The sequence below is a fragment of the Vigna umbellata genome, chromosome 4 (assembly GCF_029865625.1).
Source record: "Vigna umbellata cultivar VRB3 chromosome 4, Vumbellata_1.0, whole genome shotgun sequence".
Taxonomy (NCBI): domain Eukaryota; kingdom Viridiplantae; phylum Streptophyta; class Magnoliopsida; order Fabales; family Fabaceae; genus Vigna; species Vigna umbellata.
Window position 1 is genome coordinate 4,417,325 of NC_142168.1, and position 19,261 is coordinate 4,436,585.

Below are 19,261 nucleotides of genomic sequence, written 5' to 3' on the forward strand. Positions count from 1 at the left end.
CAAAATTCCTACTTTGCCTATCAAAATTACTATTACACAATTACATTTAAAATTATACATTTAAAAATATTAAATCCCAAATCAAAAGAACAATTGATCTCTAAAGATGTTAACATGACTTTTAATTTGAGTTAATCTAACTCAATATGGACTCGAATATGGTTGAATTAAAAAAAAATTAAATATAAATTAAACCTAATGGAACTCATTTATATTACAAAATACATTAATTTTTTTATTACTTTACTATCCATCATAATTATATAATATTAGTGTTATCTAATACAACATCTACATCTACAAATTCATTAAATATATAATAACGCATCAACTTTTAGGATATATATTTTCTAATATGAGGTAATTGGAAAAAATGTGATGTCCTAATATTATCACGTTTAAATTCATACATTTTACATACTAAATTTAAATTTCAAATTTGTTACAATAATTTATATTTAATTTATCATTATTTTATATTTTATATTTGTTATAATAGTTACATTTTTCATCATAATAATTATACCGATCATTATACTCAACATAGGTTGACTATTATATTTGAAAACATTTAATTTCTAAACACAATAACTATTCATTGGAATTATTCATTTATCTAAACATTAAGTACTTTTTACACTCATAATCATGCACACTATTATGGTAAATTTTGATATAAAAAAATCCACATACAAAAAATATTTTAATATGTATTACAATATTATTGTGTAATTATTTAATTCTTTCTTTAAAATATTAAACTTTTATTTTAAGATTACATGTATTTATTATATAAAACTATAATAATTAAATATATATCTAACACGCACGGATCTCAGGCTAATTTGATTATATAACACAATATAAATGTAGCTATATACCGCTAGAAAGTGTAAATAGAAGTCCCAAGAAAACAAAATACAATTACTTATTCGTTGAACGTGATTAGTCTTCGTGAAATTTGATTCAGAATAATTTTAAATAGTAATTGTTAGTTATTAAATTGCAGGTACCACAAGCCTCACCCATTTTTTATTTTATCAATTTTTGAACCCCTTCCACCTGTCTGATTTAAGATTGATTTTTTATTATACCTCATGTAATTTTATTATCTATTTCTCTTAGAAAATAAAATATTATTAACTTTTGTTAATAAATTATTGGTAGAATTAATCCAAATATGAATGAAAGTCCACGTAAAAAGGCCAAAGTTAAACAATATATAAAATAAAATATTTATAATTTTATTGTTTTAAGATTTTAGGTTAAAAATAGTATTAAATGATTTATGTGAGGTTAAACTCAAGTTATATATGTAAATAATCTTTCTCTAATAATCTCTCAAAATAAATATAAACCCATTAATTTTAAAATGTTTTAATTTAACCTATTGCATTGCATAACGTGATATTACTTTAAAATATACTTTAGTTTTAGTTTTTTTTAGCTGTGATTTAATTATAGATTAGGTTCACCTTCCTCTTTCCTTTCTATCTTTCTTCAAATTGTCAAATTTGATGAGAAAATAAATTGGAAAAATCTAAAGATATTTCTTATGGGAATAGGATAATAAAATTTAAAGATATGAAATACTCAAATATAGCATTAATGTAGAAAACTAGCACCATGAAAATTGGGAATGTAGATTGAAGATACACAACAAAACTTTGAAAATGAAAAGCACAAAAGAATTCAAACTTTGACAAAGTGTGGCCATAACTTTGTTGTGAAAGGCTTACAAAGAATGATATATGTTGCCTGCCATATTTTGTGATTTATGTTGCTTGACAATTTGGTTGTTATCAAAATATATTTTAGTGATTGCACATTATATAGAATAGAGGTATATCAGTTTATATAGATTTTGAACACTGATATTGTGATATAAATATTATATATATAGATTTTGTCACTCTTACCGTATTCAAGATCTTAAAAAGTTCAAAAAAATTATCAATTTTATCAACAAAGGGTATTTTAGATAGACAGTCCAATAATCTGTCTGGTAATTTCATAGTTCTAGCATGCCCCAATTTCTTCCACATAACATGAGAGTAACTAATAAAGGTCATAAATGAGGAAGACAGGGGTTAACTAAACCCTAATCATTAAATTATAAAATTCAAGCGACAATATTATTCATCTCAGTACAAGGAAACATGTGACATTATAGATTACAGTTGGGCTTCTCCTTATTTCACAGTTGCATAAGCAAGGATTAGATTATGTTAAAGTAGACCTAGGTAGTCCGATGAACAATTCAGTCTCCACTTCTGAACTTGGACTGCTTTCTTCATACGGTTGATTTTCTTTCACTTCCTTTGTTCCTGGCTGTTGCTGGACACCATACTGTTTGCAAAGTTACTGTTAGATATAACATGGTGTTTGACTTTGTTATTTCAACAAAAATCTCCAAGATAAATTCTACACAGTTGTAACAGTACTGTAATTTCACCTGCTCACACAGCCTGGCATTTTCAGCATATAGGGTTCTTTCCTGTATTGTAATCAAAACACACTTGTTAGCATCTCTTTCCTGTAATCCAACCAGAGGTTTCTTTTTATTTCTTTCTTAAAAACTGCAGAAATCATGGGAAGTAAAAACAGTTTTGATTCTCCTTATCAAATCAAAGATAATCAATCATGAACACAGAATAGTACAAGACTAAATTTAAACACAAAACAACAAGAACAGTGCCTATTACAGCAGTTCAGATCTATATGTAGACAAAACATAAATGGTTGATATCAAAATCAACTTCAAACAGATGCAGATTGCAGTTGTCCCCATTTGGAATCATTCACAAATTCAACTCCAACCACGTCAACAATATGAGCAACTTACCTTTTCTTTTAGTTGCTCGATTTGATCCTTGTAAACCTGATTCTGAATATAAAAAAGATGGGGTTCAGATATTTATCGAATTGGAATATTAAAATTGAAAATTTCATGAGCTTGTTTTAGCTAACCTTTCTTGCACGAACATTGCTTACACTCCTTTCCAACTGTTGTTCTATCTGTTGCAGTTCTTCCAAGGAGCATGAACCCAATCCTTCTCCCAAGAGCTTCCTGAGGGATGAGTAGTATACATGCAACATATGTTCTCTTTTTTGTGAGTGGAAAGTAAAAGTGTATACAAACAGTATGTAAAAATGGATAGACAAGTAAGATATTGAACCGTTTTGAAGCTTCAAGAAGCTCAATCTTCTTCATCAAGTTTGCTGTTTCTTGCTTCAAATGCTGCAATGTATAAGGAAGTTTCATTCACTCCTCGGTATTCTAAAACTTAATATCTATAACATGACACAGTAAATAAAAATAGTGCTGAAAAATGTTAAGGACATGAAGAGGTTTCTATAATTTACAATTTTCAGGATTTATTAATAGTTTTCTTAGGAATTTTCCGTCACCTAGTTTAAATATCTATAGATCTAGATATTTGCCAGATTTTTAAATCTTTGGTAAATTAGCATGAAATAAGTTCTAGGGTTTGCATATATATTCTTTACTTTAAGAAAATAGATATTCCAAATATTAGAGCCCATCATCATTGTTACATCATTAGGATATGTGGTTTTTATTGGTATGATGTGCTTGAACTGTCTTAATGGATTGATATTCTGGTCTTTATTGGTTCGTGAATTTTTAGATTGTTTTGAATTTGAAGTATTGAATTCTTTGGAAAATGTTTGTGGAATCATTAGCATATGGTGCTACACTTTTGCACTCAGCACTTCTAACAGTTGCTATTACTCTGTAACTCAGTCCTGAAAGGAAAACCTCAGTGCTACGCCTGAGAATAAATTCTGTCATCTAAAATAAAATAGTGAGTTTATACAAATATAAAATTTTATACGTGAACAATAATTACTCCCATGAAAAATCATTTGGCAGAATTGATTTAGTGTTCGATCACTACATTTAGTATACTACATACAAATTTATCTTTCCATCAATAGTAACTAATGTGGTATGAGGTATTTTGAGATGAATTGTCTAGGTAAAACCTCAAATAATCTAATTCTTTGAACCTCACTAGACGGTCTAATACCATTAGATCCTCAGTGAGTTTTGTCGATAACAATCATTTTAAGTGTTTTGTCGGTTTGAATGTGATTAAATTATTTTAAAATCGTATAATATATTTTGTGACAAATGAAGGAAACATCAGACCATCTGGTGCCTATGTCAAAATCTCACGATAGACAGTTTAATAGATCATATACATTCTTAATTGAAATTTAATTTATGAACAAGCCATAACAATCAAATACTTTCTAGATAAATATTAAGTGTTGAAAAGATTTTCTTAACGGTAATGCTTTTATGATTTGCTTACAAAGAAACAAATTAGTCTATGTGGTTGTGTTTGTTGAAAATCTAAGTGAGTCCAAATCTCACATTGGATAAAAATGAGAAAATAGATCACTATATAAAGATGAGAGATCCATTAACTCATTATCTTAAGGTTTGTGAGAAGAGTGGTTCCTCCTTGATAAATCCAACAGTATTTTAAGTGTGATTAATTATCAAATCTGCAAATATTGTTTGAATTGTTTCCCTAAGAGAACATATATAAGCGTCTTGAAGAATAAAATTATATCCTTCTATATCAAGCTTGAAGGACAAACGAGAATGAGATTCACAACATAGACAATTCAAAAGATCAAGCAAAGCCAAATTAAACTGTATCGATAATATTGAAAAATCTATACAAAGGACTCAAGAAGAAGATGAAGTACCACCTTAAAATGTTTTTTTTTGGATGAGTGATAACTAGGTAATCCTTCACATTGTTCTTGCCTATACACGGTTCATGTTTCTGGAGTTCATGGTTATTTTTACTAGTTAATAGCATCACAACACTAATTAGTATGAATTTGAAGGTCTGGAGAGAAGCTACGAGTTAATCCTTAATATGGATTTTGATGTTGAACATAAGACTGAGAGATCCACTTCCTACTTCAGAAAATCCCCATATGAACTTAAAATTGAGAGGTGAAATGCAATCAAACATTTCAGCATCATTTAGAGGATTTATTACCAAGAAGTTCTTTCCACAAGTGGAGCAATATTTTGCATCATTATCAGTTTATATTCCTTGTCATGTGTTAGTATTGTTTTCGTTGTTTTATTTTCTCTTTACATTAAGTCTGTGCCTTATGTTTCTGTGACATTGATCAGTTTATCAGTTTATATTTCTTAATTTTTTGTTCTCTGTTTGTATATTGTCTTGGAACTTTTTGTGCCATTTTATGATATGTGATTAAAAAAATTCAACAAAAGGACAAGAGATCCCACAACAAAGCGACAAGATTGAATTCTTTTAATTATGATAAGAAGTATTATAGTTATTTTGAAGATAAGCTTTATATACCTTTTTTACATCTTGAATAAAGTACCAAGCAAAGCAGTTGACAAAAACTTCTTATTATCCCTGGATTGAAAATATGTCTAACATTAGACCTTAACATTTGGGTTGTTCAGCTAAGGCATGACCTTACAGATCATGTGAAAGAAAAAACAACTGATTTGTTACTTTGTTAATTATGTTGAATGCTCTTGATGCTATAAATTTTACAATCTCATCAAGATCCTTTTCTGATATTGAAAATGCAAGATTTCTGAAGGATTTGAAGTTTGTTGAGAAAAGAATTATCTTTGAAGATGTTTCTAAGAGTGACATTGACTTTCCTCCTCAAGCACCACTTCTAGAACAATTTCAACAACGTTAAGATATGGTGTATTAAGATGGTCCTTTGATAGAGGAGAAACTAACATTTTGAATGACTAAATCATCTTTATGCTAAAAAGGATGTGTGAGCTTTTGTGTTGATGTCCAAAGACAAGTGTTCAAACGCTTTCATGCAACTGAGGAAAGGGTAAAAGGTAAATGGTAACGTGCAGAAGCAAATAATGGCGGCGGATATGATCCATATGGGTTCTAGTCTAAGTATTATTATCAAACCAAATTAGAGAAGACAACTTAGAGATCCCAAGATATATATATACTCCCATGACCATTTTAGGGGTCATGGTTGCAAGAAATGTGTCAATAGAAATGAAATTAGACTTTAAGTCTAATTCAATTCTACGACATCAGTTTGTAAAATAGAGTTTGCAATTCACGTTTATACTCTAAATTGGTGTTATTTCTAGTTGAGGTAGAACAATAATAATGATGATTTTACATATAAATTTTAGGATATTTTAATTACTACAAAATTACCTATGAATTTAGTATTGTCCTTCACAAAATTTTTTTGAATCAAAGTATATGTTTGTTCGTTGGTTTGGGAGAGCTAAAAACATAAGAAGAAGCCGTCTAACATGAAGAGACAAGCGGTGTAAAACCATGGCAGAATAGGTAAAATTTTTAAATGAATCACGTATTTGAGTTAATAAAACTACCATAAAGGAAGAGAAATCTCAAGAATAAATGGATGTTGAAGTTGATATATCAAAGGAGATTTGCCCAAAACCCTACAAAATTGGTTGTGAAGGGCTTAAATAGAAAGAAATGAATCGAATCAAATATTTGCAATCACAGTTGCGTTTAGCTTGGTAAATAATTTGAATTTGAAAGTTAAGTTTATATCTTATATTTTTTAAAAAGGTAATCATTGTTATGATAAATTGGTTAGTTTAAGATTGATCAAGAGGGAATCTTTATATGATATCCTAAGCTGTCTTCTAGTATTAGTAATGTAATGCATTTTTTTCATAATCGATACTACTTTATGTTTAGGGGTATTTAGGTCGTATGAGTTTTTTTATTTTTTTTTTATTTTTATCATGAGTATTGGTGATGGTCCCTCATAAGTATTTTATCATTTTATTTTTTCAATAATTTTTTTTCAATATAAAAGAAATCTTGAGGCTTAATTGAATTTTAATATCCTAAAAATTTTGAACATTTTTAATTGAATTCCATTAAATTTTTTTATTTTATTGAATATTCATTTTTTATTTATTTTAAATTAAGTTTGTCATTTAATTTTATATTAATCGGATGAAATGACGGATATCTTGTTATGTAACCTTGCTTAGTTGTTTTTGTTTGTTAAAAAATGTCAAAGTTTTGTGATTAATATATGTGTTAATGTAAAATGCCAAATAATTTTTATTACTTTCATTGAAAATATGTTAAATAACAAGGTCATACTCCTTGTTGACTTCCATGTCATCATCTACCATCTACCATGACTAAGGGATCATCATAACTATTAATGTATATGACGATAATAGTTCTTATTCAACAAGTCTTCAATAAAAGCAATAAAAATCACCTATTATTTATACTAACTGCAATATCATTTGATATTAATCACAAATCCTCACATTTTTCAGTACGTTAAGACAAGTAAACAAAATGACATGAAAAATAACAATTGTCACCTAGTTAATAAAAAAAATCAAAAGACAAACACTTAAATTGAAAATGTAAAAATGTTTAGCACTCAATAATCTAAAAATTTGTAATAGGAACCCAAATTAAAATATTCAAATTTACGAGATGTGAAATTTAATTAAGCCAACTCTTGAATGTATATTACCTTGATATTTTTTGGCAATGTGGGGCCTTTTATGTTCAACGTTATTAGGACTAATATAGAATATAGGGTTGAGTTAGATGATTGATAAGTTGGTAAATACATTGTTTATTTTGGACTTACACCAGTGAAAAATTTATATTTTATAGCAATAAATTACATCTATTTAAAAATAATAATTGTATATGAAAACACAATGTCATTTTAGTAAACAAGTATATATATATCATTAATTGGACTAAGAATCAATGTAATGTGTTTTAAATAGGTAGCTATTACATGCTTGTGCTCACAAACAATGTAATATATATATTTTACATCAATTCTCAATCCAATCAAGGTAATGTGTCATGAAAAATTTTTATTACTTATTTTTCCACTTAGTCATGCCCTTTGTAATTCTTTTTTCCCATGATCCATACCCTTATACTTTTTCTTTTTCTCCTCTTGCTCACACCATTACTTTTTTTACATTTTGCACTTATAGTTGACATCATCGTCATCGCCCTCACACTGGTAATCACTATCGTTACTGTCACCCCTCATGCTCAATTCAGGAATGTTGTGTTACTCGACTACCATTGTTATTCATCACCATCTAGTTATGTTGGATTTTGTGTTGTTTTTTTCTGCTAACCATCATTAGCCAACCACTATCTAACCCACTCCACACATTGTGCAACATCGTTGGCGCCAACTATGAACACAAACAACCAAGTGTCACATGCTCATCTTCAAACTTTGTGGGCCTGCGTCACAACAACACCTTCACTTGTGACACTACACCTCTAACTTTTGTTCTTGGTAACAACCACTCTCAGTGTACTCCAATGATGTTGGAAGAACACATACTAAATCAGTTCTTTAAGATAACTAATGTGTGACACATATTACATCAATTTAATAACCAATGTAAAATATAACACACTTATTACATCAGTGAAATCTACATCAAATTTATAACCAATGTAAATACCAATAAGTTAAATGTCAATTTTGTATTGCTGACAAAGAAGAATTTGTTTTCTTGAATATATGTATTTCTTTGAATATGGATTAGGACAATCTAATTGTCCTTATTCAATGTTTTTTTTCTGATAAAAAAAAAGCCACTGATGACTATTAAGTCACCTTCAAAATACAAGTGTCCAACTTAAAACACACCAAATCATTTATCTACTACCACAAAAAATTTTGCAACTTCTAATGTGCCAAAGACCATCTCTTTGACTCCTAATTTGGTTAAGACACATTTAGTAAGATTTAGTTTGGATGTCATCTCATTGTTATTTCATTTGGCAGATTTTCTTTTAAGTTAAAGTTTATCATAACTATTATTTTAGTCATCATTGGCATGGTTTTTCTTTTACTCAAGATAATCTTTGTCAATATCATCGATATTTATTTTTTAACTCGTGACTTTTTTTTTTGTTAAAGTCACTAACACAAAAGGGACTATAACAATACAAATGTAACGTCTATCCAAGAAAAAACAAGGTAAAAAATAACCGATGGTATTTTTATAAATACAAGTTTAACGTAAACCCCCACTAAACAGACATTTATTGGTGATTTGATGTCGCCCCCTTGTATCTGATGTCCAAAGATGTCAATCCTCCACTTATCCCACATCAAATGGTTTTAAAATATTAAAAACCCTAGCGTGAAGTTCATTTCTTTACACTATTTCTTCACACTTTCTCTTCCCAAGCAAACCAACATATGAGACGACGACCATAGTTGTATTTTGCTTCATTTTACTCAAATTCATGTTCCTACATTGTCTTGGTTGTGATTTTTGTTCGTATCGATTATTTTGTGTGAGGTGAGCGTTTTGAACCACTTCGAGTGGTGGCGAGTTATCCATTTTCCATTGTCTGTGACTCCTCCTCCTCCACTACTCAACGACGATTTTGAGAACACATCCTCCATCATTGTGGATCAAGGCTTGGATACAAGGTTAGTTTGGTTTGTGGCTTGCATTTCATTTTGGTTCCCATGATTTGATTTATCTTGGCCAAATTGTTTAAGTGATTTGAGAAGAAAAAAAATTGAAGGAGTTTTTTTAACCAAATTTTTTTGTTAGAATGTTTAGTATTAAATATTTAGTTATTTAGTTTTTGTATTAGTTTTATCGTAGTTTTAATATGAATATTTAATTTTATTAGTTTTATTTTAGTACGTGCATTTTAATTTATATTATGATCTATTTAGTGTTGATTATTAAATTTAATTGTTAGTTTTTATTAGTTAGCTAATTAATTATAAATTTATTAGATTTTGATGGTTTATATAATTTAGATTTATTAGATTTGTTGGAAGAATTTATAAATTAAGTTTATTTTAATTAAACATTGAGTGAATCTTAGTTCTCATTTGAAATTTAGTACAAATGATTAAACTTTCAGTTGTTTGTATTAAATTTTGAATTGTCTGATCAAATAGTTTGAAAAAATTATTTTTCATAATCGCTATAACGTGTACATTGAAATTTATGCATAAATTTGATAATATTTCAGTTGAGACCATTTTGTATTGTTCTCTGGATACATACTTGATTGTGGTTATGAGTCATCACTTTCATTTCGTGTACATCGGAGCCCAATGCAAAATGTTGCTAAAATTTTATCAAATTTATGATATTAGACTTCTTATAAGAGTTAGAAAATTATGAAAAATATTTTTTCCGAATGGGTAGGGCCCTAACTTGTGAAAGTTAAAAATTTGAGATTGGTGGAGTTTGTTATGAACATAGTATGGAACAAAGCTAGATGAATGAACGTGACTTCAATGAAGAGTATGAAAGTGGAGATTCTGAGTTCTTACAATATTATCAAGAACATGCAATCTTTGTGAACGGGACATACTTTTGTCTTTGTGTTCATTGTCTTAATCAAATACATTAGGATTTGGACATAATGCGTGTGTGGGTACAATTTGTTGTCTTGCAATATATTTTGTACTTTTTTTCAAATCATCCACTTAGTTATATTATTATTAAATTATGTTTCTAATAATGTTTCCAATTTAGTTAGAGTTGTGAGTAAGCCCAAAGCACAATAAATTCAAGTATTATATCAAAAAGGTTTAAACTTGTTCATCTTAAAGTTATTAATTTTCGTATGTCAACTTATGATTTTGATGTGATTATTTTTCTTGTCATGTTTAGTGTAACATGTAAAAACATTCATGAGGACGTGGCTATTACGTCATGTCGTGGATAAAAACAATCATTTGAGCTGCAATTAGAGATGATTGAACATAGATAATATATATATATATATATATATATATATATATACCTAATATTCAAGAATCCATCAACTACAATGGATGATACTACTAAGAAAATAAGATAGGAGTGGATAATGTATGTACTGGAATGTCAAGAGGACCCACTATAGCATCCTAGGACAAAATTTTGATTATGAAAGTTTTAGTTTTGTCTTTATAGTTTTAATTTTGGTATCTTTTAGTTTTGATAGAAAATCTATGCTCATCATAAATTTAAAGACAAGACAGATATCAAATGCTACCAAATTTTAGTTTGAAATAGCATTAATTAGACATTAATGTGTTATGATAATCGTCATTAATGGACGTGAGACTCTCAAATAACTAACGTTCTTACACTGTTTTTAATTACAATGTCAATTTGATATGTGTGAATCCTACATTAGAGTTTCCTCTAATGTCAATTGTTAAAAACAATTGTGTCAAAAGTCATTGTGTCAATTGAAACTATTTTCATTTGATGTTAATTGTGATTATTTTTCAATTAACATCAATTACTTCTTACTCGATGTTGAAGAGTTATTTTTTAGTCTATGTTAGCAGGATTTTTTTATGCATTTTATTGAAACTATCATCAAATAAAGTAAGTCAAAATCTTTTAGTCAACATTAATAGAAATGATTTCACATATAATCTTCGATAAGATTTTCTCCACCATTATTAATGAGACTATTTTTCAGTAGATATCGACCAGATATTTTTCTTTATTAAATTTTATAGTAGTTATTTTTTTGGATTCTAGTTGAATATTTTTATTAACTTTGTCAGTATTATAATTTGATGATGACTTTTACATTTAATATTTTTGTATTTGGTGATAATCGAAAGTTTTTGTCTTATATTTTTTAATCAATTGTTTAATGTAACAAAATATTTGAAAAAAATGAAACAAATTTAAAATAAATCGAATTCAAATTCATTTTAATTTTCCCTGAAACTATAACTTTTTGTTTTACCTAATGAGAACGTAAAGTAGTAGTACAATATAGTGTTTGTATTGTTTATAGTCATATTCTAGAAGCATATAATAAAACAACAACTAAAAGGAAGAAGAAAAAGCTAAAACAAAATTCGAAATAATACCTGCATATTCTTCTCATCAGATCTGTTCACTGTTTGAGCACTCCTGTTATGCCTGCGGTAGCGTTCAATTGTCTCCTGCATGCTGTTTCATCAAAACCCAACATCACTAACTCATCCATCTCAACAAATCAAAACTTCCTTAAACATCACAAAAACAGACACAACATATGTGATCAATGTCTTCCAAACTTTCTGCCACTCAAAATAATGTTTTATCTTCCACGCAAAATGACAAAACCTGTTACATGTCAAACAAACAATATGCACCATTCAATAGTAAGGTATGTTCTAATTTCTTCCTCATTTATTTTGGATATTGTTTTATTCTACAAGGTTAGGTTATCCCAGGTTATAGAGACACTAATATAAAAGAATAAAACATAGAATTTTTTTTAAGGTGTTCGTATTGTCACCTTTTTATAAAAGAAAATTTCAAAAATTTGTATATTGAAATCATGTGTCTATTTCTTTTTTTAATTATGACAATCCTTTCGTTAAATATAAAGCAATCCAATTCTACCCAAAAATTTCATATCATATAATTTAGGATGTTTTGGTGAGATATTTAAATGATTAGATCATTGCATTTTAACAACTAATTTTTATTCATTGAATAAATGCTTCTGAGTTATCTTTATTAGACATTCTTATTGCAAAAATGTGACTTTATCAAGACTTTAGAAAGAGAAGCCACAAAATTCCTACTTGTGTGCTTAATCGTGACATTAATCATATAAATGACCCATATTTGTCCCTTTTAATTATAACAATTCAAATTTTATTTTATGGTATATCATCAAAATGACATCCTACTATTACAAACTATTTTGGTTTCGGACTTCTTAGTGCAGAACTTATAACAATAAATATAATTAGATTTCAATTTTATTTGTAAGAAAAATACTAGGTATGCTAGAAATTATAGTACATGGCAGGTTAGAGATTTAGTTTCTATCGTTACTACGAGATTTTATATAACAAAGCAATTGCACTTGTGCTCCAAGTTACAAATTTTGAGTTCATATTTGTTAATATATATATATATATATATATATATATATATATATATATATATATATATATATATATATATATATATATATATAAAGTAACTAAGATACATACAATTCTAGTTGTACTCTTCTATTGTAACTTAATGGTGGAAAGCAACTTGAAAAGGCTAATGGTCAATAACAAAGATTAGACTTATAAGGTGTGTATCTCTTAATACTCGTGTTCTTTAAAAGTGATGTGTTTTTCTAAATGGATACTCCCTCATTTAAATTTTCAATAATTCTAAAATTTACACTCATTTAAATCTTTCAATATAATCATTACAATTTTACTTTAATATTATCCTTAATAACTACTTATACTAATCTAGATTACCCCATTGTTAGTCACAAATCAATTAGGTGAGATTAATCTTCAGTATATTATATATTCATAAAAATGTGTATTATGAAAAATATGTTTGTTTGTACTGTTTTCTTCTCTTTTATATGTATATTCTCAATAAGTTTATGATTATCGAGGAGTATGATGCCTGTCTAGTTAGAATGAATTATGATATTTTTTATAAAAAAAGTAGATAAAAGTGTAAGAACATTTTAATAAAAAATTATTTACTAAACAGTTTATTACTTTTCTCAATATGTGTAAACTCAAATAAATTCAAAGTTACAACTCAAAAGAACCAAAATGTGTTTTCTTAAACTGTCTGGTTTCAAATGTGTTCTCTTTCCAGTTTGTAATTTGTGTTTAAAAAATAATATTGATATGGGCAGAAATGATATTGTAGAAATATCGAAACTTAAAGTATGGCAACTAAAGGGAAAACAAGGTACTGTTAGAAATAAAGTATTTATGATTTTGAAATATCTTTTACTTTATTAATTTCATACTTTATGAAAAAAAATTGTTAAATAAATTCATTTTTTCTGTTGTCTTCACACCAAGGCATGTAATTACACGTAGGTTCTAATTATTTAAAAAAACTATCTTTGCAAAAATATATACATTTTGAAATTTTTTCCTAAAGATCCGGTATCCGTACACAACAGAGCAGGTTTTTACCTGGTTATACTTCAAATCAAACTAAGATCAAAACATACGAATGTAAATATGCAGCTCATATTCCAAAGACTGACCTACATATGCACAAAACGTACATACAAGATAAGATAGTGTGCACATGTCTGCCAAAACTTTTTTCATAAATTACTTAGAAGAAAAAAAATAGTTTTTTTTTTTAATTTATCCATTATTAATTAAAACTTTCTGAAAGTTATCCATTTTTAGTTGTTTATCTCTCAAACTTGTTTCTGAAAAAAATTATACAAATAAGCTCCACATATTTTTTGTCATCATGGGTAGAAAAATAAGCTATTAATAATAAATGTATGAGCACAATTGTGTTGGAATATTTGGTGTTAAGTTTCTATAAACAGTTAACACTACTAATTTTATACTCACTTAGAAGAGCAGATAAAGTTAACACATTCTTCTCAAATTAATTTGAACCTGATTATATTATGAATTACTCACTATCTTTTAAAATATTCTCCCCATAATTCCATTCAACTTCTTAACAACCAAAACCCTAGCCATCATAATCAAAGACATTACAAGCTAAAACATTATACATGAAATTAATTTAGCTTTAAACATTTCATGTTCATGTATTATTTGTCTTTAAACAAGCATAATGTATCACAGCTTGGATAAATTTAATCTAATTTCCCCCATGCCTTTTCATACATTCGTAATGCAAAGAAAGTCTGAAAATTTTATATATTATGTAAAAGGGTATAAGTATCTTTTTTGTTACGAATATACTGTATTTAGGTAAATTTATTGGTTGGTTTATCTAGAGTTCTAAGTAGACAGGTTAATAAACATGCATGATGGAAATTAAAGAATTTTCACTTGAATAGGATTATGGCAAAGAATATATTATATTTTTTACCCAAAAACAAGAGAAGAATTACTAGGAAGTAATGAAGATGGAAAAGTTAATGAAATGACATGCACAGGATACAAATTAAGGTTGTTAAGACAAAAGGAAATATCATAGTTATTTGTGTAGCTAAGAACATATCAAATTCAAAAAAACAAAAAGGTTGTCTCATATACTATTATACGATAAACTGTTCTCTTCAAGTGAATATTAAATTTTAAAGGGATAAAAAGAGGTGAAAAAACAGGTACAAATGAATATGTTAAAAGAAAAACTGGAATATATATAGTAAAAAATACAAAAAAAAATATTGACTAGGAAATGGATTAAGATATTTTGCCACATGCAAAGAAAGCTATTGGAAGCATAAAGTAAGGCTATTAGATAGCAGGGTTTTAGCTATACAAAAGGAGAAAAAAAAAAGAATATTGGAGAAAAATATCAATAGGGATTGCATGATGAATAATACTTGAAGTATTTGATTTTTATTTAGTTAAGTTCACTAAAGTCATACAATTCTATTAATTTCATTAATTGATATAAGACTGGTATTATCACAATTATCTGGGTTTCCATGATTACGTTGACAATTTTCAAACTTATTTACAGCTAGTTGTATAATGATGATTGGAATATACCTTATCTTGAACTTTAATAATATTCTTCTTTGCTTATAAAAGAAAAATAAAATTTATATAAAAATCATAATTGAAAGCAAACTTAGGTGAGTAAATGAGAAATTCTTGATATTCAGCTCAAACTCAACAAGTGGCAGCAACACACCAAAAGGAAAAGGTAATAAAAATTTGCACAAACGACAATAGTCACAACAAAAACCCTAGCAGCTCGTCATCAACCACGGTTAAAATACTCAAAAGGCGAAATTCAAATGCCAAGAAAGCCATCATCATAAATTCCAAATTCAGGTCACAGATTGATTACAGTTAACATTTTAAGGATTTATTTAATAAAAAATTGGTTCCATACACCACAAAACAATTGCCACAAGCAGCCAACAAATAAGTTCTTAAGCTGTTGTACTAAAAGAAAAAGAAAAGAAACACACTTCTCTCGGTAATATAAAAGAATGAGGCTACTAAGAACTTGTTCAGTATATAGAAGTAGTAGTACTTGTGTTGAAAACATGTCATTTGACAGTTCACGTGAGGGGAAACCAACTTGTTTAGCAGCACAATACAAGTTCTTTCAGTTAATGATGCATAAAAAACATACAAGTTGATATTAACATTCAAAAACATTAATCACTTTAAGCCAAATATAAAGAATCAAAGCAAGTAAAAGTATATTGGTGTATATAAAATTTGTACTGCTGAACTTCGAAAAGATTCTGATAATTCAGGTTCTCAGATAACACTGCAACTTTAAAGAAAAATTGTATCACATCATGCTTCAAGCATTCAATCGAATGGTTGGAATAATCCTACAAACATACAATGGTACATTACTTGTAATAAAATATTTTCGATTGTACTTTTTATGCTACTCGACAAGAAAGAGAAAAGGAAAAAAGGAAAAGAAGATGTACTGATAGATAAGGTTTTGAAGTTATGTTTGGAGAAACCAAACCATTCTCATGTCGTACTTAGTTACTAACTGTGGTTATTAAACAAATAGATGAGACCAAATTAAATAACAACTTGCAGATTCAACTATGATCTAGAAATTCTTACCATGTTAATAATGAAAACATAAACAACCTCGTAAGGAGGTTTAGTGTGCCCCTACTTGTATCGGAAACTGTGGTGATACACTGCCCATTATTTCATGGAACTTCACAAGCTCCTTGCTAATGGAGTTTTCCTTTTCCTTTTTTTTTGGCAAGTTGTATCAGTTGAACGAATTGCCCACTTAGTTTAGTCATATGAGAGGTCTGAATCATGAGACATTATATTTCCCCGCCCACAAATAATATTAATTTATTAATGCAGGAAGACATTACTGGAGTCATATAATCATAGTCATGTAGTGCATGTCATTATATAGTCCTTTCACTTTCAATTATATCTCTCCCAAGAAATTTGATGTCAGTATTTTAGTACATACGATACTGTGCTCTATAACCTGCATGCATGTGATGGCTCTTTTTCCATTATTGAAGGAAATAGTACAGCTCCTCTCAATTTTTCCCTACACTCTAAACTCACCCTTTATTCAATTACAATGTAGCCTAATACAAGATATCATAACGAGACTTTGACACCACTTTGAATTATGCAACACGCATGTGACTATGATCTAACGTACGAGAAATGAAAAATGAGGTAAGGAAAAATGTAAGTGGAAAATGGGGTGTCAAAAGATTCCTATAGAGGAAGCAACGCTTGAAAAAGTTAGTAGACATATCTTATCCCCCCAAAACGCAAGAGTTGTGAAATTTTAAATGGTGCTCAAATCCAAAAAGCCAAGTTTCATAAGTGAGAGAAAGTTAGAATTAGGTTCAATGCAGAAGTACTTTGAAACACTTTGGTGATTTGTATCGCTAATCTTTGTCAGAACTTGTGCTTGTGCTTAAGTTAAGATTAGCACTTCACATCAGTACGAAAATGTAGCTTATCAGAGAAAGAAAAATTAGAACACCAAGCAACCAAGTCATTTAATGTCATTTAATGTCATCAGATATTGAGGTGTTTCCCTAAATCACTTAAACTCTTGAATCTAAAAACAAAACCTTTTTCTGTTGCTCAGCTCCTTGAAGCCCCAAAAGCAAAGGCTTCAAACAAAACTCAGTAGGTGCTATCTAAGGTCAGCATACAAAACTGAGTTAAACTAAAATAGCTCCTTAGCCCGTATCTCTTATCCACCATTATATTTCTGTGATTATGATGAAGATCTTGAGAACAAGATGAAGGAGAAACACATTCATATATGTATATACACGATTTCTACTTGCTACAAATTTGGAAGGAACCTTTGCATGAAGAGGGAAAAAAAATACCATATTTAGCAAATACAGCACAATCACACAAAGCAGCAATTTATGACAGAAAGCACAGAAAAAAGAACTGTTACGAGTATCCATATGTTGTATACATACCTGGAGCTTGCAAACTCATAAAGCTTTCCTCTTGGAGAGAAAATGATGAGAGCAACCTCAGCATCACAAAGAACAGAAAGTTCAAAGGCCTTCTTCAGCAACCCATTGCGCCGCTTGGAGAAGGTAACTTGCCTGCTTGTGGCGTTCTCTATGCGCCTCATTTGAGTCTTTCCTCTCACCATCTCTACACAGCTCTGATGTGGGAATCAGCAACAAAAAGAGAGAAGAAGAAAAAGGGAAAAGAACTATGTAAGAAAAACGCCTTCGTTTTCCACAAAAAACTGAAAAAAGTACACTACTGTAGTATCTCAAAGGAGTTCTCACCAAGTAAAACAAACCCAGAAACTATGCTTTCTCCTACGAGAGGTTTCCACCAAAATTGAGCCTTCTCCTAGCAAGATTTGAAAACCCAGAAAAGCTGAAACTCAGAAGATTCCAACAGACGAGAATCACACATCAAAGGCCAAAAATAGTGTTATTCATGACTTGTAGGAGGATAAATGAAATTGAGGCCTGAAAACAAGCAGAAGAATAACCGAAGACAACAGAGCCCAGATATGCAGATTTTAAGGAAACAGCAAAGTAAAAGTAAATGTACATGAGTTCCGAAAAAGGATCTAGACAAGAAGAACCATATATCCGAGAGATTGGATTTTCTGTAGATGAAAAAAAAATATGTGATTGATGGATAATTGATTATTCTTACCGGTTAGAAAAAGGAAGTTGAAATTGTAGTTGTTGTTTCTCAATAAGCCATGAGGAGGGTTTTGTCAAAAGGGAATCAGATTTGCACCGAATTAGCAAAATCTGTAAATGTTTTTGAGCAGTGAAGAGAGAATAAGGCACAGAAAAGGGAAGAAAACTAAGAGGGGTAAGTGTGAGAGAGAAGGAAAAGAAAGAAAGTCCCAAAAGAGAGGTAGCAAGAAGTGCAGAGAAACACAGAAAAAAGTGGAAGCACGCACATAGACTAATCAGACCAAGCTTTCCTTATTCATCCACCTATTCCCCCATTGGTTCCCCGAGCCCCACCATATTAAGAAACAAAATGTTTTATTATAATAGAAAATTGGAACCTCATCCTTTTCTTGATTTGGTAAAAACCAAGTCCAGCGTCCAAAACAGAAACGTTTTAGTGTCAAAGGTATGGAGAAATACTAAAAATCTTAAAATGATGCCCCCAAAATGAACCTATAATATAATAATATAAAGGGAAAGGGAATCAAAACCTCATAAAATATTATCTGTAAACTTTTTAGGAAATGGAAAACGAAAATGAAAGGAGAGAGAAAGAGAGAAAGAGTGTGGGACCGCAGCTG

General features: G+C 29.0%; 1 protein-coding gene across 1 annotated transcript; it reads right to left on the minus strand.

Annotated features, from left to right (window-relative positions):
- Positions 1-2,075: 2,075 nt before the first annotated feature.
- Positions 2,076-18,901, minus strand: LOC124836641 (MADS-box protein SOC1-like). The gene is made up of 9 exons (XM_047311815.2): positions 18,652-18,901; positions 18,270-18,363; positions 17,946-18,139; positions 11,932-12,013; positions 3,180-3,241; positions 2,971-3,070; positions 2,846-2,887; positions 2,456-2,497; positions 2,076-2,349 (listed from the first exon to the last, which is right to left on the minus strand). Exons 3-9 carry the CDS (start codon positions 18,125-18,127, stop codon positions 2,224-2,226), a joined length of 636 nt encoding a protein of 211 aa, XP_047167771.1. The 5' UTR covers positions 18,128-18,139; positions 18,270-18,363; positions 18,652-18,901; the 3' UTR covers positions 2,076-2,223.
- Positions 18,902-19,261: the final 360 nt, after the last annotated feature.

Excerpts from the sequence above, each read along its gene's own strand:
- LOC124836641 (XM_047311815.2), bottom strand. The coding sequence starts at position 18,127 with ATGGTGAGAGGAAAGACTCAAATGAGGCGCATAGAGAACGCCACAAGC. Across the intron at positions 3,242-11,931 it reads CTGATGAGAAGAATATGCAG|CATTTGAAGCAAGAAACAGC; the intron begins GTATTATTTCGA and ends TATACATTGCAG. Across the intron at positions 2,350-2,455 it reads ATGCCAGGCTGTGTGAGCAG|TATGGTGTCCAGCAACAGCC; the intron begins GTGAAATTACAG and ends CTTTGCAAACAG.